The 27076-nt window shown below is 39.7% G+C and overlaps 1 protein-coding gene across 2 annotated transcripts in view; it reads left to right on the top strand.

Annotated features, from left to right (window-relative positions):
- The window catches only part of LOC139121615 (neuropeptide S receptor-like), a 55141-nt gene extending 30237 nt beyond the window's left edge, over positions 1-24904 (top strand). The window contains exons 2-3 of one of the 2 annotated variants that reach the window (XM_070686659.1): positions 9383-9512; positions 22725-24904. In XM_070686659.1, the coding sequence (XP_070542760.1) occupies positions 22727-24178 (1452 nt within the window). In that variant the 5' untranslated portion in view covers positions 9383-9512; positions 22725-22726 and the 3' untranslated portion in view covers positions 24179-24904. The remainder of the gene's footprint in view (positions 1-9382; positions 9513-22724) is intronic. The other variant, XM_070686660.1, reaches the window with a different exon arrangement.
- Positions 24905-27076: the final 2172 nt, after the last annotated feature.

Here is a 27076-nt window from a genome sequence, read left to right as displayed (position 1 = left end):
ACTCGGAGCATAGCTTGACTGTGTAAAAATCACCATTCGTTTAGACAGGTATCATTCTTTCAATTTGGCATTGCATCGATTAAAACTATTCAGTTTACCTGCTGGTATCATATTCCGACACACAGTTATTAGGGATTTGTATCTGAAACTCGGTCTTCTCATACTTTGAAAATGCTAAAGGAAAATTTGGAATCTTCGTTTTGCATCAATTCAGACAGATAGTATTTGACATATGCCATAGAGACTTAAAGGGTATGGCATAGCTGTACTGTGCGCTAAGGTGTTCTGTGGGAGCTCACTGTCTCTGGTAAACGCAAACTATGTTATACCATGCATTTATCGTCCTCTCTGCAAGCTTATGTCAGCAAAGAAGGGTTTTTGCAGGTAAGTGTCGGTCAGTCTTCGGTATGTTTCAAGATGCACATCATGATACACTGACCTCTCCAGTAATATAAAAAACGATAAAAGTAATGTGTAAATATAGCAATTTGTTCTTTCCCCGGCGTTGATGCAATCTGTATGCTACACATCGCGAGTTTTAAGTTTGCTGTTTGTTTATATGCTAACAAACTGGATACAGGACATAAATTCCACGCATTGTTCAACAAATATGATGACGACCAAGATGAGTTCTTTTTAAATGGGAAGAAGTTTGTCGGAGGCACGTATATGACCGAGAAGAGAATTAAAAAAGATCTGAAATGACTCGGCTGGTACGCTATTACTTTTACTCCTGAAATAACGATTTCTTGGCGCTGGTCTACTAATTGAGGCAAGAAAAAGACGTCCTCTTTGTGGGCATTGGCGGATTAATATCAACATCGATTACCGGAGTAAACCGGACACCGGTTTTCATTACAATGTGTACACGCTCAGTAGATTGGCAAATGTTGACTGTATCTACGCTTTCAATTGTGTGTGCTTTTCTATACCCCGGCGTCGGCAAATGACAGAGAAGATACTGGCATGGGTTCAAACCGCGTTGGACAGAGTCTACGTGTCTAACTTCTTCGCGCTTAAAACATTGTAAGTAATCGACCATTACAACGAAAAACTCTCACCGGAAAGTTCATCCCCTGTCCATCATTCCTTCAACTTAGATTGCTTTAGGAAACCCTGGTTTAGTTCCTTGGATAAGTATTAATGGTAATTGGTTCGTAAATTGTGTTCTGGGTGTAATTTGAAGAACAAATCAATTAGAGGACTAAATCAGTCAATGCCATTGTGAACGTGGCTTGAGCAGGAAGTGATCCGACAGCTATACTTCAAACAGCAAAAGTGAGAACATACATGGACGACGACATAATTACTGAAACAAAACAGTGTATAAAATTTCCCCCACAAGAAATTTTAGCGCAGTTTAACAGAGTGAACGACTCTAAATTATAAAACGTAATTTTACAGTTGAACGCGTATAAGAATATTTGAGAATTTATAGGCAGTAATTGGCAGTAGCTAATTCGACTCACTAGCTCTTCAATCTACCTGTCATGTTTATCTATTTATTTATTTATTGTTTGAATCAGGCTGTAGGTCTAGGGGAAAGTCAATGAATGTAAATGAACTTTATATGGCGTAATAGATGAAGACAAAAACACGTTACTGGCCACAGAAGAAAGCATGAACATGTAAGTGTAAAACATCATCCCCAAACGCCTGCACTGGATCGAGTAACTATGTGCATGCAGACATGGAAATCTTATCATAAAAATTTTGATATCTCTGAATTTCGTCTGTTGAATTCCAAACATACCTTAACTTACTAAAATATGATACAGTGTATGCAAATACGTGGTATACTTGCCTTGCAGTGCGATGGGATTTTTTTGTAAAATTAGAACAGAGATCGACAAAATTTGTGAGAAAGGTCTAACCCCAGTAGACATGATCAATAAGAAAATTTGTCTGAAGAGAACATTGTTACTAATATAGAGCAAACGATCGTACCATTCAATACAAGCGCCTGTCCTTGTAGTCGTGCTGTATCACTTCAAACTTAGCGATCCTGGATTTTTCGATCCAGAAACCGCAAGCTCAAAAATCACTCTGTCTCGAAATAGGCATTTGATCACGTGATTGAATTCATTCCGTCGCAAACATCAAAGAGGGCGGGAAATGTAAAAGGTGATCGTAAAGAAGATGATTCTTTTTTATGTTTAAACTTTTGCCGGTTGTTGTACCAATGCACCCAATATTTAAAGTAACTACAGCTGTCCGTGCGTACACTGAGGTCTGCTCGAGAGGAGATGTTTTCCCGTTTAAATTCAACTGTTCCCCTCGCCGCGAATAACATTTGAAATGCTGCGTGATTAACAAGCCTCAAGTATTCTCACAACCTAACATATTTAGACAGCGTATAACCTTTGACCCCTCTTTGATGACGCGACAGACGCCAAAACAACATTGATAAAACCCTTTTACTTCACCTCAAGGCTTGTATCAAAATGATATGCTGTCATCCCCTGTAGAAACGTTGAAATGTTTTACACATCTAGGCAGGAAACGTTAACGTGTTTAAGAGAAAATTATATGTTAAAAGCCAAATAAATTCTAATTTACAATATTCTTTATGCTAAAATATTAAACGGGGGTTTAATATTTGCAGATGTTTAGAAATATTCTATTGGGCATTGTTACAAAGTGTGAATAGAAAGAAAATTACTTAAGCAATGACTATATAAGATATATTCAATACTAAATGATAAATTGTAGCAATTGTATTCTCTTTCTTGTAGAGTTGTTTTGTTCCGTTAAAGTTATATTATCGAATCATGCGGATAATTTAGCATTAAGGTTCTGTTGTATATTTCCGCCATAAAAATAAATTGAATATTAATTGGTTATTTGTTGAGCTCATTTCATCAAAATTACCGACACGTTGCTTCGTGAAAAGCAACATTTAAGACATCATGTTTTCAACAGTCGTAGCTAGAGAGGTTATATACTCTGTATCGTAATTTTCACTGTTCATGTAAACGGCAAACGTAATTTACACCAAGGCTAGAAATGCGAATCTATCAACTACTGAAATCAGTACTAAGGCATTACTACATATCACTTTTAATCACCCAGAAACGGGATGACATTGTCTTTCTTTGTGCAATCAATGTTTAACAGCATGACAGCTCACTATGGCAGTATTAGCTCGGATATGAATGCCATTACTTAAAATTAATGTTGATAAAACGCCTCATACACGTAGTTCTTCTCTCATTGGACAGTTTTATCGTCTAAAGGTCTATTCTTGTTTCCATTTGCACAAAACAGTGCATTCACTTAATTGTGAGTTTATTTTTAGATTTTGACCCATCGTTCCCTAGTGGGGAAATATCTACATTGTATTTTTAGGCTTTGTGTGTGACAAGAATATATAAACACCTATATGGTATCGATACAGGAGGCAGCTGAATTAGATGGTCGCATCTTGTAATTGAACTGATGTGCACATATAGAGATGATAGTTCATTCACCACTTAAACAGAAATCCCATAAGCTTCTTGTTAAACTAACTTTAAATCTTTGGTCAGCGAAGAATGTTCGCTATTATTCTCTCGATAAAACCGAAGAAATCTACTTTTGAGAATGACTTCTGTTTCTCATTTCTACCTCTCTTGGTAATGCCTTCATTTCAAGTACTGATGTGTAATTTTTAGACTAGAGGCTAAAGTGGGACAGTTGTCGGAAAGAGCCTGTTCACGTGTCCGTTAAAGTAAAAAACACATACATCGAAAATGATGTCATGCCGACTCTAAAGAAGAATAATCGAGTAAACATTTATAAAGTAAAGGTGGATGGATCTTTCTGTATTTGAAGGCTAATGCAGTCATTGCAGAATCAAGTTTGGCAACTTAACCTTATGCTCTCAGTCGAGTTCTGCTAGTGTTTCGCAGTCTCTTAACCCGAAGATCTTTGCCGTGATGTGATCTCGCTTTCACAGTTTTTCTGTCCTCGAGTGTGTATAGCGTTGGCTGGACTGGGTGTTAATTTAAATGCATTCGTGTTTTTAGCCATGTTATGTGACTGTGCATGTCCCAAAACCCAAGATGGCATACATATATTATACACCGGTAAAGACTTGAACTAACACTCCAATTATAGTTCATGATGAACCAAAGATAGATACTCAGAGACAACGGACGAACATCCCTGTCAGTATTCTGCTCTATACTGATTGCCTTATTTTGAAAACCACATGGGAAGTGATTTATTTAAGTAACATCCGACAAATTAAATTTTCCATCCCGTCTCAGTGGCGGCCATCAAGAATTTCAAATATTGATAAAGTTTAATGAGTGCAACCTAAGGTCTTATACCACACAGAGTTCAACCTGACTTTTTATACCACACAGAGTTCAACATGGTTCTCTTTTCTCACTTTAAAACATTTACATTAGTTTCGTATAACAAATTACATGTATTATACAGAAAGTTGAATATATGAACTGAGTTCTATCCCTATTTAAGAGAGGTCTAAAGGACGTTTTGACGATTTCGGGCAAATTGTGAGTCTAAAGCAATATTCTCACATAAAGATTACATTCAACTATGACCAGATTTTTTAAGTTTATTTCAGGGTCGTTTAAAGTCAGTTAATAGTAATCTCGAAAATGTGAGCTATAACCCTTGGAAGTTGAGTAAGAACAACTTCATCAAAATATCCACGAGGTGTAATTGGTCTCAAATGAAAAATTAAGGATACGGCAAATTGCATTTGTCAGAACTGGAAAACAACATCGCTTGGATCCTTTAATTATATTAATTGTGCCAGACAATCTACATACTACTGCGAAATATTCTTCACATCGTAGAAATTGCCTGACAAGGCTCCTTGCGCTCATCTGACATCCATCGAAGTCGAATCCATTAATACAGCTGAGGGGTTTGAGGAAGGTACTTTGAAATGTCAACCCTTAGGAGTTCATTGATTTTCTTTTGTAACTTTGAGTTTTCTTTGTATGGTCGCCGTTGATCGCTGCGCTGTAAGGTAGAATGCGCTTCGGGGACAGATATTCTGACGCTCTAAGTTTTCAAATGCTATTCCGGTCTATCTGTTTTGGCGGCTCCTTTTAAAAAGATCAACTCTTGGAGTACAAAAAAATTTCACCGTCTCGATTTTTTTAAAATCGATTTTTGCATTTTCCCCCATGAGTTAACTCACGGATGGCTGCAATTTTACATTTTAAATAACGCTAAATGTTATGTAATTTATTTCTCTAGTACCAAACTTTAAACGGTGACCACCATTTTTTATTCCTGATTTGGTAAGAGAATGGTTGAACGGTTCAGGAAAGTTTGAGCAAGGATTTAAATTTTTCACCTTGGGGGCGCATACTACCTTACTGGCCAGCGTCGTGTGATAAAGTCTTGGATGTGAGTTCTGTCAGCATTGCTTTGAGTGCTGTTGATCACAGGTTCAACCCACGCCTAGTTACTGAAACATGTCAACTCTATTGTATAACGAGTATTCGAATCAGGTTTGTAAAATTTGCATATCCTCCATTCGCAAGACACATAGATGATACGATGCCGCATTTGAAAACATGGAATCATTTGTACCTAGCTTGTTAATTATAAAGACCTGATTCTCCAACATCAAAAAGTAATGTTGTTTACGACACCCTTTACTCTTGTGTTCAGTCGTAGAATAAAAATCAGAGAAACAGGCCCGATTGTTACATGTTATTAACCCCATGATGGAATAAACATCCACTGGTGCACATATGTAGTGCGCACACAAACACAATACCTTCACTAATATAGACATCTTCGAACCTGAAACTGATGTACAGTGTAACTGATATTGAATTCATCATCAATCTGCGAATCAAGAATGATTGCTTTGAAATCCAGTGAATTGCAGAGGCGTATGCAGTAAACGGCGTATGATGAAAAAATAGCCTAGTAGATATACCAGGTGCGACTCGTATACACTCCAGCCCTCTTCCGGCTGTCTATTGATTGCAGGATGAGCTGAAAGTATATCTCGCGAGAATACACCAGTAACTTTCCAACTCTTCAGCACACCTGTGAAGCAATCTGTCTGAGAGAAAGTTTCATATAAAGATTGCAATTTCAAAGGCGCCGATGAAAATGCTTTCCTTGGATATGAAACACGTCTTCGGAGCGATGATATATCAATGGCTGCTGGAAATATGACGGGATTCTGAATTTGTTTCAAATCCCATTTCCTTTGACTGTATGAAACTCTCGTTCTTGATATAAGAGCCATCTGGTATTAATAACAGACGCTTTTGATTCCGTTTTATTGTCCATTTGGGTCTCGACGAGTCGCAAACAGCGCATGAAGCTGATTTCTATTGATGTAACGAGGATCATTTTCGCCTGTCGTTTTCCTGTCTCATCCGTCGACTTTTCAAAACATGGTCGCAAGTCCGCCTGCTGCGCCGAACTGTAACTGTGTTACAAACGGGCTGTGATTGGCTATTCGCGGCATACGTGTGACCCCAATTCGATGGGCAGCCATTTCACCGACACTTTAAGTCTTAAGTAATACCAAACAAAGTAAACACAAGCTGACGTGTAGTGTTTTACCTCTGTATCCTGTCAAGAGTTTTCTGTGATGATCATTAGTTCCTCGGGGTCTCTTTAGGAATATACAATTTAATACATGTGAATCTTGAGAGCAAATTATTCAAAACAAGTCTGACATCGTGAAGCTCCAAGGGACAGTGTGATATTTCATGTTGTTTTTCTCTATCATTGTGCCCACTTCACTGTCGCTTTCAAACAACACAGATGCCACACAAGTTTTTTCAGGGACGCTAACGAGACCTGACACTCTCATTTCAAATTAAATTCTATACCTTTCCTAAGTACAAGGAAGTGTACACACGTTCGTTGGATAAGGAGGTTCGACCGACGCTCTAATTACATTCAGCTACCGACAAAAAAAACCCGTGCATTTCCCATGAGAAAAACATGAAGCTTCCCCTGGCTGATTCTGTTCGCTTTTCCCGCAGGTTTCGAAGTACACCATTTCTTTACTTCCCCCGTTTTCATTCCAGACCCCGCAGTCTTTTAGTATGATATAGACTGGGAGGTTGGTCAAAATATTCTCATCAGTCTTTACGTAATCTTACACCATGTGAACAAAACTACAATGCACCTGCCCGATGTCATTCGCACCTTCTTTCCAGAAAATCTCCAGAATAGTCTAATAGCAAAGTCATTTTATGCAATTACGCCACCTAATGCCGTGTAAAATATCGAACACGAGGAGGAAGGGGAGTCTGTAACGGATAGTTTTTCAACATCATCCATATCATGATATTGTAATTTTGCCAATTATGTAGCGGATTCGAACGGAAGGTGTTGCTGTAAATTGCTCCCGGGAATCGACCATCAGTGATACCCGCCGAGAAAATTCGCATCGTCATTAAGTTGAAATATTAATGCAAATATTGTGCCAGGCGATCTTGGCAAAGTTTTTTTCCCGCTGACTTGTGCCCAGATCGTCTGAGCTGTGTGATCCCCGCTGTTCTCAAGAGCGCTGATAGAATGTGAAGCTTTTTCAAGTTTGCGCCATCAAAGGATCTTTTTGTATTGTAAACCTCAATCCGCACACTAGGCTCCCACAATGCGTTCAATTACCCTATGTATGTTTATCGACTCGGACAGCTTTCTGTCTGTTTGTCTGACGGAGAGCATGCAACGCTATTTCATACCATGTTTTCTTCAGTACATTCATAAGTTGATGATACTCTGCCTTTGATTTAATAAGGTAGTCATTTAAATATAATCTGAAACACCAATGTGAATCTTACGGTTATCATAGCTGTTCAGTATCTAGGTAAGAACAACCTGCAAGCAAACAACGGAGAAAAAACTCTAAAGAATAACAACGTAAAAAATGAAACAAGCTTAAGAGTTTACTCTCCTAACATGGAATAGGTAGTGGTTCTTAATGGCTTTTAATGACAAAATGAATGTAAGCAGGTGGTAAAATGAATTTTTCTAGCGCCCAATCTATTTATAGATCTCCGTGTGACAACAAAAGATACTAGAACAATAATTTTCACGAAACCTAAAAATCATTACAGTAAACAGCTGACAATTCACTTACGTAAATATAATTCGTGTGCATAACTAATCCAAATATCGGTATTTCCAATAACATTAAGAGTATATAAGCGATTATTTTAAGTTTATGATCCGGGTCAACAATTAAAACTCTTTCCTGATATTCTGATATCCTCATTTGTCAACGGAAAATGAAATTCGCTAACCTACTCGCTACATTCTGAGAAGTACAACGTCGCTGATTATTCTAAATATCTATTAATCCTGAAAGAAATCCATCGACTTCGTCGTAACCATGGCAGACAGAGTGACTTCGTTCTCTCCGAGCTGTCTGTGGTGCTACCGGGTGATTATGGTTGGTAAGCAGTATTGACATTAAAGCCCGTGGGGATTGCTAGATTTCATTTGCGCTCGGAGATTAAGGCAGAGAGTTGATTTCTAATTACTCCGAAGTACTTCAATGATACAGAGCAGAGCGTGGACAGGACTCAGAATTGTGCATCATGCACAACTACTAGCACACCGTTAGATGTTTGATACGACGGAAAATGAATTGGCTTTAGGAAGAATTTCACCACAATTTGTCACTTTTAATATCGTTTTGCTTCCGTTTTTGGCCTCTAAATCTGTCAAAAGACAACGCAACTGTCGTTTTACCTTTATGAGACTAATATAAACCGTAGCCGGCACAGTCTTCGGAAAATAATGAATTCAGATTGCAATGAAAAAAAAAAGTTGTGACTTTACCATTTACGATTACATACGCGGAGTTAGAACATCAACTGTTTCGAATTCATTAGGTCGCTTCCTGTGTCTCTGGACGTCATAACTTAAAATTGACGACAAGACAGTTTTTAAATAACCTTTCAGTAATTATGGGTACATGCCCCTATGTTCTGAGCAAACGGAATCAATCATGAAACAGCCTTGAATAAAGAATATGCCCTGAACGTTGACGTTCAAAAGGATGCTGGTTCGTTGGAACCGACCGGCTACAAGACTTCTGTTTCCAGGGGTAGGCCACAAGCGAAACAGCACAAGCAACTTTGTCTGGATACACTGCGCAGTCTCTCCAACATAAAAAAAAACTTACAATGACAAAGGTTTTGCCAAAAAGGACACCCTAAGTCTAAAACACACTCCTCTTAACAGTACTGAACATGCGAACTGATCATATGTCGAATCTCCTCACAGCGACTGGCTTTACTCCCACCCCCAACCCCCCAGTAAAAATGGTGAGTTCCACAGTAAAGATCCCTCTCGCTGCCATTTCCGTGAAGACTATTAGATAAATCTTTGCGGAAGGGACGCTTACTTTCCTCTGTCTTTGTATCCTTCGAAGGTAACTGTAAGACGAGCCGTAAACGTCATTTACAGTTTAATCGATCATATTCTGAGCCACTGAGAGTTTTTTGGACGTAGCTTCAACATCGACAATGGCGTTGAGACGAAACTTTCTTCAATTATTGAAGGTATGATATACTTTTTGCGTTGTTCTTGCAATGTTCTGTCACCTGTGCGCTGAAAAGCAACGGCTTTGCAGGTCCGTTTATACTCTTCTGTGCATCCCGCCTCGGCTACATCGGTGACAGATCAGTGGTTTAGACAGTTTTGCTTCGACTATGTATCGATTCTTTCTTGCCTAGGACTACAAAATACTGAAATCGGTGGTGGTAAAACCTGTGCGCTTTCATTTCATGTGCTCGTGCTTTGCTTTTTGGTACATGCTTTCATTCAAGATTGCGCAAATAGTACTTCAAAATTCGGTATAGAAACATATATACGTATTCAACCGCGGACTTTGCTCTTTTTATCTGTTAATGTAAGATTTTGTGCCCGCAAACAAAGCCATGTAAATTCTTTTTCACTACCGACTTTATAGTTTATGTAGGATTTAGCTGTTCCCAAGGTCTTTTCGTTTTCCTGTAGTTTTATGTGTCCGGTTTACGACAAACGGATTCATTTTGTTTCTGAATTATGGTCGCCTTTCTTTCCGTCTGTCATTTAAATAACGACATTCAGAGGAAGATATGCTCACGTGCTCTTACCGAGCAAAGGAGGTGGTTTCAGTGACATTCTTGCCAATTTCCCGAACAATCTTTCCATAAATACTCAAAATTCTTTACCCAAGCGTAGCGATCATCGCGTCGCGCCACTTCATCTCGTCCCTAACGTCGTGTAACAATCGCTTCAGATTCAACAGCACCACAACGCGCGGCACTGTGTTCCTTATCCAAGTATCAAATGAGATTTTCCTATGATGGACGGGACGACAAGTGCCCTTACTGACCTGTTTTGTCCACAGTTTTACGATTCTGTTTCTGTAATTAATAATATTTATCATTGAAACGCGATCTCACCCGAACGAGTTGCTTGACGGCGACCACAACAGTCTCTTCATGGGGACATTAAAATTCCAGCGTTGCACTCCATTATATGTGAAAAATTCTCCTCGTATCAAATGCGCGGCTCATTATATTAAAGCAATTACAGAAGTTTGCGGCCGTTTAGATTTCTGTTCACCGCAAGTAATCAGAAAAGAAAGTGTTGTTATGGCACCTTCTTTTACTCTATTCTGTTTAGACTTGGATTTAAGTGAAGCGTTAAGAAACATTCTTTACCCACTGCAGTTGCTCTCAATGAAAGCCTGTGCATTAACTGTTGGCCGCCTGGGCAGTGTACATGTACCTTGTCAGTTTGTGTTTAACGATAGAGTTATTTCAGCCAAGCCATCTATCATAGAACTCAGAGCCCCGACCACGCGGCACTTGATATCTTATCAATATTTGCTGACTGAACCACCGCTGGAGAGAAACGATCGCAGATACCTATAGTGCAAAATCTATTTTCTTCCCATGATTGCTCTCATTGGTTTGACATTCCATTAAGTTATAGCTACGGCAAGACTAGCGAGATGATCTCGAGCATTAAGAGGGTCAGTTTCCCCTGGATGAGTCCCAAATTTGCATCCATTAATGACTTTGATTACACCCACGTGTTAAATATAACTACAGGGATTAACGAAGAGAAACACGATCGGAATGAAGGCAAGCACTGTTAGTTGACGTCTCCACAAGCTCTTGTTGTCCACATCCTCCTGCATCAGATATATCATGTATTCGTGCGTCTAGCAAAGCGATATTAAAGGTACTGAACCAAGAAAAATTTGAAATGCACCCCCTTCGGTAAAGATGTCTCCACAGATCTTAAAGACAAAGCTCTCGCTAACTGATGATACCTCACTACGGTTAGCAGCCTACGAGCCTGATTACTCAGTCAACGCCCCGGGCGTCAAGGGTGAAATTATAAGCCTAAATAAATCGCACTGATGTATTTCCCAGTTTCGTTGACGCGCCCATCTGTTACGGCACATCAGATATGGAGAGCGCCAATATGCATTATTGGAGCGAGTTGAAGGCTGGCTGGTGAATTCTAGTTCTGTTTACGAGCTGTCAGTATACCACGTCACGGTCGAAACTTTGAGAGCCAGGTACTGAAATATTTATGCAGTTGATTAAATAATTTTTCTATGATCATATTCTGAGTCAAGATCCGTGCCATTTGGTCAAGACTACGTGTAGCTCCATTACCGGCATTCCGCTCTCTTGCAGCGCGGGAAGGACTAATCACGTGCATCTGGAGGGGAGGCACGTACTTGATTTGATTTTGAGCAGGACCCTACAAACCATTTGTGAATTGCATTAGTCTCGCTGAAACGAAGGTGTTCAATTTCACCGTGAAAGTGACAAAGCTACGAAGGCAGCTAGGGTTTAAGGACGGCAACGGAAATTTGCTTAGCACGTTTACGCAGTGGAAAGAAACACCTTTCATTTGAGGTAATACACTGTGGCAAAGCTAAAGTACATTAATGTTTACAGGAAATCACTTTACTCATATATGTGTGACTACCTACTTATCCATAAGAAACGACCGCCACGCGGACGATGACTCGCTACATGATCATCAAACATGTTGATGCGACTATCCATGATCTGTGTCATGCCGTTAAATCGCAAACTTCAATACGAGAGCAAATCCTCCTGCCTTTAAATAGAAATATGGTGGTGATAATTCGGGTCAACAATCACAGTTTATCGTGACATTCAACAAACCCTTGACACTTAAAAATGCTATAAAAGCATAGTTTACTGTTACGATCATCGGTAACTCGCGTCGCCGACTGTGTAGACTTTAAGTATGGATCGGTCCTTTTATCGTCTTCCTTTTTATGAAGGATCCACGGAGTACGTAAGTCAAATTTGAGAAGTCATTTCCCGCGAGAACTTCATGCGTTTCAATTCATCTTGCCGAAGTATTGTAAATTGTAGTTTTACGTCAGTGCGTAATCTTCAGTCGGAATCCCCTGCATATGAATCTTATCTTTTTTTACTGTGTTTATTTATGCTACTTCTATGGTTCCTTTACCTTGCTTTACCGCTAGGGATGACCGCAGTTTGTTCTTTTCGCTCTCGGCGATCGGTGTCGAAGCTACCGTTGGACGGTACGGTGTGCTCGCTGAACCCAGCAAACTGAGCGGTGTCCCGTCGGCTAGTGTAATTGTTGGTACCCGCTGCGCTGTAGAGGGGACTTTGTTATACTTTATAGACTTATAGACTTTGTTATTATGGGAAGATGACGTAATTGATATGTCATGGTAGTTCAACTAAGGTCAGACTTGTATCACCGCTTTGCATCACTTGTATTTTGCAATTATTGCATAACCTCACGGAGGAAAGTAATGGCATTAGAGATGGGACAAAACACCGACTATTTGGTACACAGAAATTTTCTTCGTATGATCAGTCCTTCTTTAAGTTATCACACTTCACCTCGGAGTATATTGTTTGATTACATAAGTGGACAATAGAAGAATGTTAACGAAGTTATCTTTTGTTACGAGCACCTTTCCTCTGTATCCAGATCTTGTATACTTCACAAAATATACATAAATATGGCCTGATGCAGTGGTTAGTTACATTCCTAGGTGAGTATCGGTAAGTGTCCTTTTCCGATGGAGCGAATTATTCAACGGCGCGATTTCATTACTATCACGTTCATCCATTTGCCAGTGTGAGTTTTCAAAAGAAAATGAAATAGCGTGATTTTCAAAGTAAATCAAGAAATAGATGGGACCAATTTCTCCATTAGGCTAGAAAATTATTATAGTAAATTTCACCATGATCACGTAAGTTTTAAGCTAGATTAAATCGATGCAATGGCTCCCGCTAAGACATTTCCGTGTCCATTATCTTGCCAGCTTTCTTCTAGATACTACCAAGCTTTGTAATTTGTGCATGGATATTTACGTCGTAACCGCCGGTTCAATAACCAAAATCAAAACTTGGACTAAACCTATATACTATACTTTACCCCCTAAACTTGAAAGCAAAACTGACCTTTTTAAAGCCTACACGATCGATAACACTTTTTCTGGGCAGATACCGTATGGACAAAACGAAGTTATACTAAATGACGGACATCGGATTGGCTTCTGTCTTCTCAGTAAAAGTCAACGATCAAACAGCACCGGACGTAGTGTTACACGTGTTTGACCGATCACGTCATCGCGACGATGTTCAAAGTATAATCTTTTAAATTTCCCAGAGGTCATCTTCCTGTTATTATAATTCCGTTCCATGCCAGACACAAAGCGCATCTCACTCGCGATAACCATTGTGCAACTCTCATTTTTATTCCTTTGCAGTTCGAATAGACACACATTGGAGTCGCAAACAAACAAACAAACAAACAGACAAACAAAAAACAAACAAACACACAACCTACTCCTTTCTGATATGTTCAACCCCTTCAATAATGATAAGTAAAAAAATAAATTCCATTAAGACAATAGGTTCCATTTATTAACGTGTTACACAATAAGTGTTTGCCGTGCTGCATTTTACATGCCGGAATGATATTATTTCGTGTGCTCCGTTTTTATACTAACGACGTAATTATGTAAGCTACTGAACCACACTGTGTAGTAGTGTGTCTTATGAGGTATACGATATGTGTCTGTATATCAGAACAGACACTGTATATTATTGACTAGAACGGGGATATAAAAGTCTCCGTTCCACAGAAATGAGAATCTTATTTATTTATTGGGACAATGAAATCTCTTTGGGTTCAGTCGATTGTTTCTTATTTCATGCTCAGTAATCACCTGCTATTCATCCGGTGTGTTGTGGAAGCTCCTTCCGATTGGCTATTGACGGCTTACGTCAGACGCTTGGATCTGTCAGTCGCGGTTCAAGGGCCTGCCAACCGGCAGTCATCAAAAGGGTTCGAAACATTATCTTGTTTGAAATAGTATTAAAAACCCCAAAAAGTATGCCGATACTTCTCATAAAATAAAGGAATCTTGTAAATTTTTCAACCAAAAGAACCGACGTAGACAAGCAGTCTGGTGAATGACTCGCAACAGATAAATCACACGGTGTTCTTCGTAGGAAAACGGTAAAACACCATAGATTATGCTTTTTAATCGAGACTAGAAGATATCAATATACAGTTACGATGGCCGTTGTTGCCACCGAAGACGCCATACCTTTGACGTGTCGTGCTGTTGTGAACTTTGTATAAGCTACCATGAGATTATATCTCGAGGAACAGCCGCTTTGGTTTTGAAAAAAAAATTCAAATATCACAAATGTGAATGATAATCCACACCTTGGGGTGATCAACAGATGTCGACTCAGGGTCTGATGTCTTATGAACCCCTTGACGGACGCATTACATATTCCATTTCTCCTGAAGGCGCGTTGACAAAAAAAAAAAAAAAAAAAAAAAAAAAAAAGCTTTCAAAAAAAAGTTGGCCCGTAGCATCATAGGTGACCAATCAAGACAGAAACCTGAAACATTCAAAGGGGGTTTCTCATTCAACTGTGGCTTAGCGCTGGCAACTATGCTTCTCGAGTGGTTGCTACGGCAACTCGATACGTAACATACGCCCGCCAATGCTCTTCATTACCAAATTGAATAGGGCGTGACATACGCATCATTAACTGTTTATCGCCCTCTGTTGATTCAGTCATTGCCAAAGCGCTGTTTGTATAGATCGAGAATCACGTATATTACCATTAAATTTCGCTCAATTTACCAAAAAGAGAGGTATCCTTGATTCAGCATTGATTTGCGTCACCGATGATGTAGCATAAGAAAAGTCGCCAAATTGGATTTCTTCTTTAGTTTGCTTTGATTCTCATTTTTGTTCGCAACTCACTCAGTGAAATTGAGTTTATTTATCCCTCACGGTTTATGACGTGTGTAACGAATGCCGTGGCTTTTCCCCCTCTTAAGATCAGCCTCTGATGAAATTTCTGTTCACGGACTATCAACAACATTAAATCGATTCTTGCAAAGGGTATCATATAAGGCGCTTAATCAACTGTGTCTAACACACACAAGAATCTCTCCTCCGACATTTCGACAAGTCGCATTATTACATGCCTTCAAAATACAGAAGGGATTCATTTAAAAGCTCCCCAAGACCCCGTTTTGTTTGGTATTAAGAACCACCAAGTGCGTAATTAAAACGCGTAGAACTCCACAGGGATTTCTCGAGTTCGTGAACGCCATTTCTCCCGCCACAAAAATAAAATTACCATAAACGTCCCCCGGGGGCCCGGGTTATTTGTTAATTGCCCGTTGGGAATTTCCAACTTGTTAACACCTTTTCAGGAAAATCCTTTATCATTTAATGTCGAGAACTAGCCTCTTGGAGATGTTTCTGGGGACATTTGTAAGTGTGTCTAAGTTCACGGTCACATAGAGTCTGTCTACCGAATCCATTCACTTTGAAGAAGCGATGATACAAATATGATGTCACATTCAAAGTTTTCACTTCTATCATAACGTCACATTCTAAATTGTCACAGGTGGCTTGTCCCTGAGAATAAAGACGCACGTAAGCATGTAACGCTTGTAAAATAGTGTACATGTCGTTTCGCCTGACGGTTACTTTTAAAACTGACACGGTTATTCAGATGACAGTGTTTGCTGTATATTGGGATTTTCTTGCCATCACAACTATATGATGGTGAAAAGAAACATAATGTACTCTCTGCCGCAATGCTAAGAGTACTCAATTCATCAGCAAAAATAGGAAAATTAATCGTTGTGAAACTCGGGCAAAGTGTACTGTTGATGAGACCGAATTCGTATGATCTATCGACTTGATGTAGAGTTTATGAATTTATATTACAATACCATCTACTACTGTTGATGTGTCGTATAGATAGATGTAGTTAATATCACTTAGACTACACTACTCTGATATATAGGAAGAAAGTCCCCGGATTTACATTGATCACTGGAGTATGACTAAGAAACAAGATCCAACGTTATAACCACGAATATAGGAATGCAACACGTTGTTCAGTTGAGCTTTCCACTTCTCAGCGAAAAGTGATCAATTTTGACGTTTGTCCTCATTACAACCTGAAGTGTGTTAGACAGAAGGAGGGGTACGACGCTGACGTCCTCGCATATTCCCGAATACACCTATACTCCTTGACTATTCACAATTTGTGAGAAAATGGGCAGCGTTGTGGATCGTCTGCTGCGCTTGGCGCCAAACGGCGATTCAAGTGACTGAGTTTTGATAATTAGAGCTGATTCACTCGTATTAAACGATACCTCCATTCTGTGATGGAACACTCTTCGTCTAGCCCTTGGAGTGTCTCGTTTCTCCCCGGCATCATTCACCAAACACGTTTCGGACGGTTGACGGATAGTGTAATTAAGATCTCGCGCGAACCCGCACTCCCAATCAAGCGCGCATTTCATACATTTCGCTCGTCAGATTTTCTTGCTAGTTATGCTTAGGCATTCAACTCATGTCAATTGTTCCGAGTCATTTCTTTATGGCAGTAGATGAACAGCCGAGTCAATTACCTCGTCAAAAAAAATGCCAGACTAGTAAAATAGACAGGCTACTTCTTAAACCGTGACCAAGAAAACCAATTTGACCCCTCTCTTTATATTAAATCTCCATTCTTATAGTACCCAGAGTAAATACTGATTACAGCTGCAGAACGCCCCACTCACTGCCTAGAAGGCGACCCTTATTAACGTCTGGAGTAAGATCATAGAGGTATCGGCATTTCAATTTGACGGTCGGACATGACAGAATTCATAAACAGACCCTCGGCGTGATGAAACATTCAAGAGACGAAGCCCGGTACGAACAGAAGTAAGCACGACATTCTTCAAGCCGTAGTGATTATGCTTTTGCGCCCCATGGTAAAAACCTGGTCACATCTCCGAATGCTGTACATGAGAAGAAGACTGAAAGTAGCTGGATCATAAAGATGGCCACCATAAGGACATTCGAACACTTTTTCAACCACAGCACGGAAGTATTGAGTCTGTCGAAGACGGTAAATCACGTCTTCAAAATTATGTTGCAATGTCAGCTGTGCTCGAAGGACAGAAGCGATACTTCGATAAAAGATAAAAAATGAGCCACGAAGGGTCGTTTCCTTATCCCACTTTAAACGTGGATCCTTGCCGGTAAGGCGTCGGCATCGTCTGGAGACACATCATCACGTGACTTGAAACATCTTTGCTTTTGGGCACGCGTCACCATTGTTAGGCACCCTTCACCTCGTAAGAAACCGGGCAGTTTATATTAAAGCAACAAAAACCGAACTTAGTTCTTCAGAGTTTAATGCACTGTCATAAAAATGTCCTGCATGTAAAAGATGCAGCAGCCACGAACAAATTTAGCTATCAGCGACTCATAGAACAAAAGGGAATAAGTAAAGCATAAAAAATAACAAACAAACAAAACGGATTAACATGAGTTTCCCATTTGTTATTCAAGATGACTTCTTTGTTGATTTGAGCTTAAACTCTGCTCATCAATTTATTCATATGATTAAATTGCAAGAAGAATTTTATACCAGGCCGATATCAATGTCTTATATACATGTATATCGACTGAGCACAGCACAACACAACATAACCTTCAATTCCTAAAATATGACAACATGAATGTTAACTCATAAGAATGAGAAGTGATGTTAAATATTGTGAAAACAGTGAGCGCATCTTTTCTTTTAATACTGGGCAAACCTCATGTCAGATTTTGATGTAGTGCTAGAGAAAGTTCCAAGTGTATTTGTCCATAAGATCCGCCATTACTGTGCACTTAGAGATTCACTATTGAATTAACAAGTGAGAAAAAATGTCGTTGGCTTCCATCTCCAGGGAGAAGTTAATTGTGCCAAAATAATTAAGCTTTGCGGACATCTACTCAAATTGATGGCCATACTTTTTCTGTAGGCTGTAACTACAAAAGTCTACTTTACTGAACCGAAACTAAATAATTGGACATTCTAACCCCAAAGATGTGTCCGGTTGAGCGTACAATCTGCTGACTTTGATTGGGTATAAATTTAAAATACTTAATCGTACCTGTTCTGATTGACTCTCCATATAGTTGTACACAAATAACAGACTATGCATTACTTCAATATTACAATATCGTATCCAGTCAAACTTCCTGCTTTTATTATTTTGAACGATTAAGAATATGTGACATGAGAAATAAAAATCATATTTATAGGCTCAAGCTATTCGGCAGTTAGTGGGATATAAAAACTAATAACATGACTTGGATAAAATGTGTCAACGTCGACAGTAACCGATACAACTATAACTTTAGACCCAAACAAACACGACGATCTCTTTTTGTCTTGTGTTTCACATCCCACTCTGCACCCGTCAACAGAGGCAGTTGTGTATTTTCTTGCGGGGCCTAAAGATCCTTCTCTGGACGTAGAGATCAGTAAAAGCTAACATGCTCATTTGATGACTGTGAAGCCGGTTTTAAGTCGTCACATTGCTTCTTAAGATCTTAGAGCATGGCTCGTCAATATAAATTGACCCGCGGATTGTTTTTCGTCTGCTCTTTACATGAACACTGTCGGCCTACGTAATCTGGGTTATTCGATGACAGCAGCGACCTGTCATCTCGAGAAGATAGATACCACAATCCCCCGTCCTTTGAAGACAAGCAAGAGGCCCTTGTTACAACCGATAACGTAGTAACTAACCATAACGTATCAAACCCGATAACGTAGTAAAAATTTACCGATAACGTAGTAAATCAACCGATAACGTAGTAACGAACCGATAACGTAGTAAATTTTTCTAACCGATAACGTAGTAAAAATTTACCGATAACGTAGTAATTTTTCCTAACCGATAACGTATCAACAAATTTACCGATAACGTATCAACGGATTAAATCAACTGATAACGTAGAAAAGTCAACCAATACCACATCAAAACAAACGATAACGTATCAATTAACTGATGATATCTGATTAAGCGAGTCATAGGGAGCGATAGACCGATCGATTTATAGATAGATATATATTAGATAGAAAGATAGAAAGATAGATAGGTTGATCAATGTATCCATATATAAATCGATCACTCAATCGATCGATCGATCGATCTATCGGTTTGATAGATGGTCGGTCGATCAATCGATCAATCGATCGACAGGTAAATTGATGGGCAGAGTGATCAATAGAACAGAGGATCTATCAATTCGATAGGAAGATCAATTAATCGATCGATCGAGAGATTGAATTAATTGGTCAATAGATAGATAGATAGATAGATAGATAGATAGATAGATAGATAGATAGATAGATAGATAGATAGATAGATAGATAGATAGATTTGTTATCACATTGTCTCGTACTCAATTTTCTTTTCTTTTATTTCCTTTTTTCCCTTAAGCGTAAATTGTTACAAATTTCTGCAGCAAATCAATCGTGTTTCGACTGTTTTCATGGTAGTACGAGCGACTAAGTTGATCTAAATGTTGTCAAACTACTGGATTTGGTTTAGGAAGTTGTTTCTTATCTTGCTATAGTAGCTATACAGTTTAGTTGTAGTTGGGTAAAATTCAAAGAAATAGTATAAGTACTGATGAAACAAAGGCAGGGGAATGAGCGGCTGTTGGTTTACACAGAGAACTCTGCCGAGAAAGACAACTATTGGGTGTATGCACCGGCTACACTTCAGACAGAAAGTATGGTTGTAATAGCAAGATTTGAAACAACTTTCCAAATCCATTCCAGTAGTGTAGCAACATTTAGATCAATACGGCTAGTTTTCAATCGGGTTCGAACCCACAACATACGGCATCAAGTTAGTCGTTCGTGCTGAAACAAAGTTATACAGGCAAGGTTATACAGGCATGTCGTCGGTTTATTTGATATGTTATTGTTCACTTGGTTACATTACGGATTGATTTGATACACTATCTCTCTATTTATCTATACGTCGATCGATCTATCTATCTACCCATCGAAATATATACATGCATAGATCTTTCAATCGTTCTATTAGTCGAGCAATCGATCAATTCATTTCATAATTCAATCAAAAGAATATCGATCAATTGAAAAATCAGTCCATCGATCGATCAATCGGTCGATCTATCGATTGATTAATGGATTGATCGATCGATCGAGGATAGATCTATCCCTGTGAATCTATTCCCGTGAATCACTCGATCAAATACATTATCAGTTGATTTGATACGTTATCGGTAAATTTGTTGATACGCAATCGGTTAGGAAAAATTACTACGTTATCGGTAAATTTTTACTACGTTATCGGTTAGAAAAAATTACTACGTTATCGGTTCGTTACTACGTTATCAGTTGAATTGATACATTATCGGTAAATATTTACTATGTTATCGGGTTTGATACGTTATCGTTAGTTACTACGTTATCGGTTGTAACAAGCGAGAGGCCCTTCCCGCGCAAAATACTGGATAAACGATGGCAACTGTCTCTGAGTCTGTGCTGTAGAAATGCCCTTTCCAGCGCGCGCAAAGGCGTCAACTGAAGACCGACATATCAAGGTTTCAACACAAGGGTCATTGAAAGCGCACAGGTTTCACCGACTTCCTCTAACATAAGAAGATAACACTAGACGCTGTTTAGTCGTAAAAAAGGTAGCCATTGATGCCGTTTAATACTATTGTATTGATTGGAAACTGATCTGGCGATTGAACGCTGCCAGATGATAGATATGCTACCGATAAAACATGACGCGAACTGTTGCTTTCCAACAAATCAGTGAAAGTCAAGAATACAAATTTAGACGAAGACAAGCGGGAAAGGCCGATTAGTGCCCGAGTTGATGAATGTTTATGATTTGACTCGTGGAAGGTGTAGGGTGTATAGGAGACAAAGTACGGCAGTATCGACTGAGGCCATGTCTAAGAATTTAAGAAGCTTATCACTCTTGAGTGTGTCGGGTTCTGTGCAAGAATATCAGAAATATGATGTAGCTGGCATAACCCATACAAACGGCTATACTGAAATCATAATTTTCGCGCGTGCGCGCGCGCATATATATATATATATATATATATATATATATATATATATATATAATATATATATATATATATATATATATATATATATTATCGCAAAATCAGCTGACACGTGGATGGCGACGTAGAAATGGTAGGGTATAGAATAATGTCTAAAACTTTTAAATAAGTGCAAACGATTGAATATTTGAAATATTTTGAAAGAGGAAATGGTACTAGTAATTGTCCACATATCTGATGACCTTAACATAAACGTAAAACTAAAATCAACTCGTTACGAAATCTTGACTAAAATCTGTGTTTGTTTGTTTTGTATGTATGTATGTATGTATGTATGTATGTATGTATGTATGTATGTATGTATGTATGTATGTATGTATGTATGTATGTATGTATGTATGTATGTATGTATGTACGTACGTATGTATGTAAGTTTGTGTGTGTATGTGTGTATGTGTGTTGTATGTATGTATGTTTATTTATATATTTTCCTTCATTTTGTTTGTTTCGTTCTGTTTATTGCTATTATTTGAGAGAGAGAGAGAGAGAGAGAGAGAGAGAGAGAGAGAGAGAGAGAGAGAGAGAGAGAGAGAGAGAGAGAGAGAGAGAGAGAGAGAGAGATTCGTCGGTGACCTTCTTCAGATTCAGAGAAATCTTTAAATTCGCAAACAGTGAAAAGAATAACGCTGTATTGCTACGGGTGTACAGAAGTATCGGGGCAATCTCGTAAAGCAAGTAACGTTAAGTTAGGTAATGTTATGGAACCGAAAGAGGGTGTTGCAAGTAACGCCATTATGATAGGACATTAGCGTAATATCGTTATATTCCTATTAAGTTGGTTATCCTGAGAACTGTGTAAGCGGTACCGACAACATAAATGTCAAACCAGCTGACATGCAACCGTGCATATGCATGCGAAAACTTACACTTTTTCTGAATTAAAACTTCTAGTATACTGCAAATGAGCACGATCTTGAATATGTAACGAATGATGTAATACCCTTAAAAGCAGTGCTAGAACTCTATAAAATACATTCTAACGAGCTACATAACATCGTAAAAGAAATCTTGACATTTATGATGTTGAGATAGTCACATTGTCATGCGGCACTCGGCGCGTGTGACGTCTGTGCTTGATTCTAGGAAGGCTGTAAAAAGAATTGCGTAAATGGCAACGACATATAGAGCTGACACTTGTATAATTGATGTTCAAAAGGCTATAGTACATTCAGTGTTTGTTTATAACACTTGGTTTGAACAAATATAGATTCGATGTGGCTGACAATGTTTTCCTTTGTCATTGCAGTGATGAGAGGGCGGGCCATCGACGCCACAGCACCGAATGACACATCCTGGATAACCAACCACACTCTGCCGGGGCTAGCGGCCACTGACTCGACCACCTTACCAGCACTGGAAGCGACAGGACGCGACATGGCGATCGTAGTGCAAGACAAAAATTCGTCCGCTTCTGCGCAGCCGCTGATCAACTCAAACAGTACCCTGGATGTGCTGGCGGACATGGTTACAGAGATTTTCCACATGACAGACGAAAGCAATGTCACGAACATTACCGACTCGGTAAACGTATCGGACGATGGCGCTCATCGACCGCCGGACTATAATAAAGAGACTAGAATTATAACACTCTGGCTTCTCTTTATTCTCGGGATCGTCGGGAATCTTTTAGTTTGCGTGTGGATGTGGACGAATAGGCGAAGAAAGTCCAGAATGAATTTGTTCATACTAATGCTAACAATTGCTGATCTTTCAGTTTGTTTTTTTGCAATGCTCTATGTCATCATCATGGAAGAGATGAACAACGTCTGGATTGCCGGTAACGTGGTGTGTAAGCTAGTAAACTTCGTTCAGAGTGCTGCAATGATGGCGTCTACCAACATGCTACTGGTGATAGCCATCGACAGACACCAGGCGATACGCAGCCCGTTGAAGGAGGCTTTCTCCTCGTTTCGCATGATCAGCATCGCGTGGGCCACTGCATTCGTCTGCTCCACGCCGCAGCTGTACGTGTGGAACGAGTCCCGCCGCGATGGTGTACCTCGGTGTGGCTGGCCGCCCGGCACGACCAAATTAGAGAGGCAAGCCTACATCAGCTACATTGCCTTTGTGGTGTTTCTCCTCCCATTTATCATCATTAGCGTGGCCTATGCTCGGATTTTTAAGAAGATTGCCGACAAGGCGCACGACAGCAAAAAGGAGCCACGCAAATCTTCAGTCAAGCAGGGTCGTGTGCACTTACAGAGCACCGGATCAGGCTCACTGAGCAGAGCCAAGATCAAGACGCTGAAAATGACAGCTGTCATTCTTCTGACGTTCATTGTTTGCGGTCTCCCCTTCTTCATCGCCGAGATGTGTGTCTCGTACAGCAACAAAATCGACACTGAGGTTTACGCCATACTGGGAATCTTCGCCGTGGCCAATTCCGCCACCAACCCTTACGTGTTCCTTGTGTTCAACATAAACGATCGATTCCTGATCGAGTTCGAGAGGACTTTCGGAATCCGTTGCCCCTGTTTGAGAGAGTCGGCTCGGAGCAGGGGGCAGAGCTATTCCGCCCCCTTCAGGTCGCACGTCGGTTTTTCAAGGCACGTAGAAAGGGATAGTTACACGCCTCCGACTAACAACGAGGCGATAGAGGTAACTATTTTACCATCAAGCAGCAGTAGTGAGAAAGGCTTCTCCCCAGAACGATTACGTTCTGCCCGATTAATAGGGCGGGGCAGAGAATTCAGAGTGTAGATTTTGAAGACCATGTATTCTATTTTCAAGTTTTCCGAAAGAGTCTCATATACTGTATGTATCTGTTATTTAGCTGAATGAATATTTTAAATCGATTATTAGTCGTTTGTTTGCATTTTAATAAGGCGTTACACTTGCCGTAGTTACTGAGAACAACTTTCTTTGTAGACGCTCAGTCCACGTTAAAACTACGACGCACCTGCCCTGTTTATTAATTAACATGTACTCAAAATGCATCGTCGTCAAGGAAACAAACATGTAACACTCTTGCAGTAAAAATTGACAATTTCAACGCAACAAGCGAGCTGTGACCTGCCCAACAAGAGCTTGCCGACAACTGTATCCATGGTGACACATGCTTCATATCTAACATTTTTAAGTTGTCATGGTTGCAAGATCTCAATGTCGGTGGTCGAAAGAACGCAAAAAAAGAACACGTATCCTGAGAGATAATATCACGGGGCATTCTGATGCTACATAGTTGTTATGCCAACCTTCATAAACACGAGCCTCAGAGTAGATTATCCAATCGAAAAGTTTGTAACTTCTTCAACAACCCCAGCAGCCTGGTAGAAATAAATTTCAAGATCTGAAAATAAATGGTAATGCATTTGCATCAATGTTTGGTTTTCATCATTTACAAATGAACAAACCGAATTCAGGAGTCATTGTCTATCCTGTGTGGTCCGTAAAGTTAAGGAACCAAAGAATTGTCACCATTGAATTCTACCAGCCAAGGCAGAAAATTGGTTCCAGCCCTCAAGAAGTGGTAAGTACAGGTCGTTAAATATATATATGGAATTTATTAGACTTCTTTAAAACGTCATAATGCGGTGTCCTATTTCCTGGACACATGACGGATTCCACTGAACGATAGGCTTCAAGTTTCCGGGCTTTAGTTTCTCGGGTTTTCATAACAACCAAAGTATAACAAGTAAATTTCTGCCAATTCATATACCGGTATTCGATTTTGATATTCAGCAACGCACACTGCGTAGCTGATCTATTTCCAAGTTTTGTCACCTTCGTTTTCTTTGATAAACTCGGACGGACTTGTGGGATGACCTTAATGGATCTGGGCGCCCTTTTAACGCAATGACGTCAAACGGTTGGTTATAAATGCACGTCACTCTCAACGGTATAGTTGGACTGCGAGGTGATGCAACAGGGAAAGATACATTAAAATTCTTTCACCGGAAAGAACATTTGAACTGAAACATGAAAACGCTCATTGACAGCTGAGATGGTTCAGTTTTTTTTAGCTACGCCGCATGCGAATGCATGCAGCTTTCAACGGAACATCACCAGGTACACGCGTGCGCTTACTTTTCGGTGAACACTGACATTACAAGAAAAAACGGCTTGAGAAATTGTCGATTCTGAACACATACAAATTTTACTTTATTTCATTAAGGTCAGCTATGACGAAACACGAAGTCAGGGTTGTTTTTTTCGAAGAAATAGTCCTTATTTACCTTGTTTTATGACTTGCTCGTATTAATTAAAGGGCTGCATGCCAGAGTCCTTTCGACGATTGTCACGAAAACCGAAGGTCGAAAGTTGACTCGATTGTGAACAAGCTACATGTGGAACAGCAATTTTGTGAAACACAAACCTCTCAGTATTTATAACGTTCAATTTATTAAAAAGTGTTGACCCATACCTCTAAGAGCGACAGCGATAAATACGTAACACCTGCCCCCGTCAAAGGCAGCGGCGGTTTTGGGAATTGGTCAAAAAAGACCGAATTCTTAATAATAAACAAGCTGCTTTATTTGTGCTTGTCAGCATTGAGATGAAGATGGAACTGGATAAAGTGAAGCCATACGCGTGGCAAGAGTTTTAGAGATTTAAAGAATAAAATTTTGACATGTGGGTTCCCAGGGTGCACCGAGATAGAATACCGAGGTTAATTATCACTGGAAAGACTTACCTAACTTTGTCCACCTGTCTCGAATAGAACTGAGCACATAATCGTATTCGTACAATCATGACAGTATTTACCAGAACTGGTTCAGCCATCTCTACTCAAACCTGCAATGCCCTATTACTATTCAAAGTAATGTCCCGAAAATTGCACTCGACGACTGTTATTGCGAAGAAAGACTCTCACGGAAGCGGATTCAATAATGTTTGCATTCAAACGGAAAAGATCCCGCTCCTTCTTCGGCATGATTAACCCTAATTCGAAATATGTGAATAACTGACACAATGCCCGTATTGAAAGGTGGGGAGCTGCGTCACTCGTTTCGCTCCACAGCCAGCCTTTAATACCGTGCGGCTGTTCAATCCCGTTGATTTTTTTTTCCGCGGCGCCATTTTGTCTGGCAAGGAGTGGGTGAAATAACAGATGCTCTCGAGGGTTTGGGAAAGTTGAAGTATTCGGTGTGTTGGTTAGTCCCCGGGAATACACTAGATGCGGGCATTACGTTGGGCACAAGACGTAAGGGATAAGCTTACGATTCTCAGTAATGGCCAAAAATGAAGAATTGTGGAGCGAATAACAAGGTCGTTATTTAGAAAAGAGAGCATATCAAATTATAGTAGGCATACAGTAAATTATTATTTGATTTATGGTCTGAGAGGAGAAACATACGCTTGAATGGCTAGCCAGGATGACGTTGTGCATCAGAATTTCTGAACGTGGATCTCGTCAAAAGACTACGCGGCGTTTCTGACATCAGTCGTAAATGTACGAACTTCTACTAGGAGAAATCAGAGCGGCGTGTTCTACAGCGCCGAGGGTCATAAACGGAATAGCTAATTAAGTAGGTATTCTAGATTTCATTGTTTGTACGGATAAGGAGTTTACAAATATCAAATTTCCTATCATTCTGAAACGTATAACCATCGTATGAGCAAGTTACTATGTGTGATTCCGTTTTCAGTCTAATTAGG

Source organism: Ptychodera flava, chromosome 21 (genome assembly GCF_041260155.1).
Source record: "Ptychodera flava strain L36383 chromosome 21, AS_Pfla_20210202, whole genome shotgun sequence".
Lineage (NCBI taxonomy): Eukaryota > Metazoa > Hemichordata > Enteropneusta > Ptychoderidae > Ptychodera > Ptychodera flava.
The sequence above is the reverse complement of the archived record's forward strand: the minus strand, read 5'-3'. Positions and strand labels throughout refer to the sequence as shown.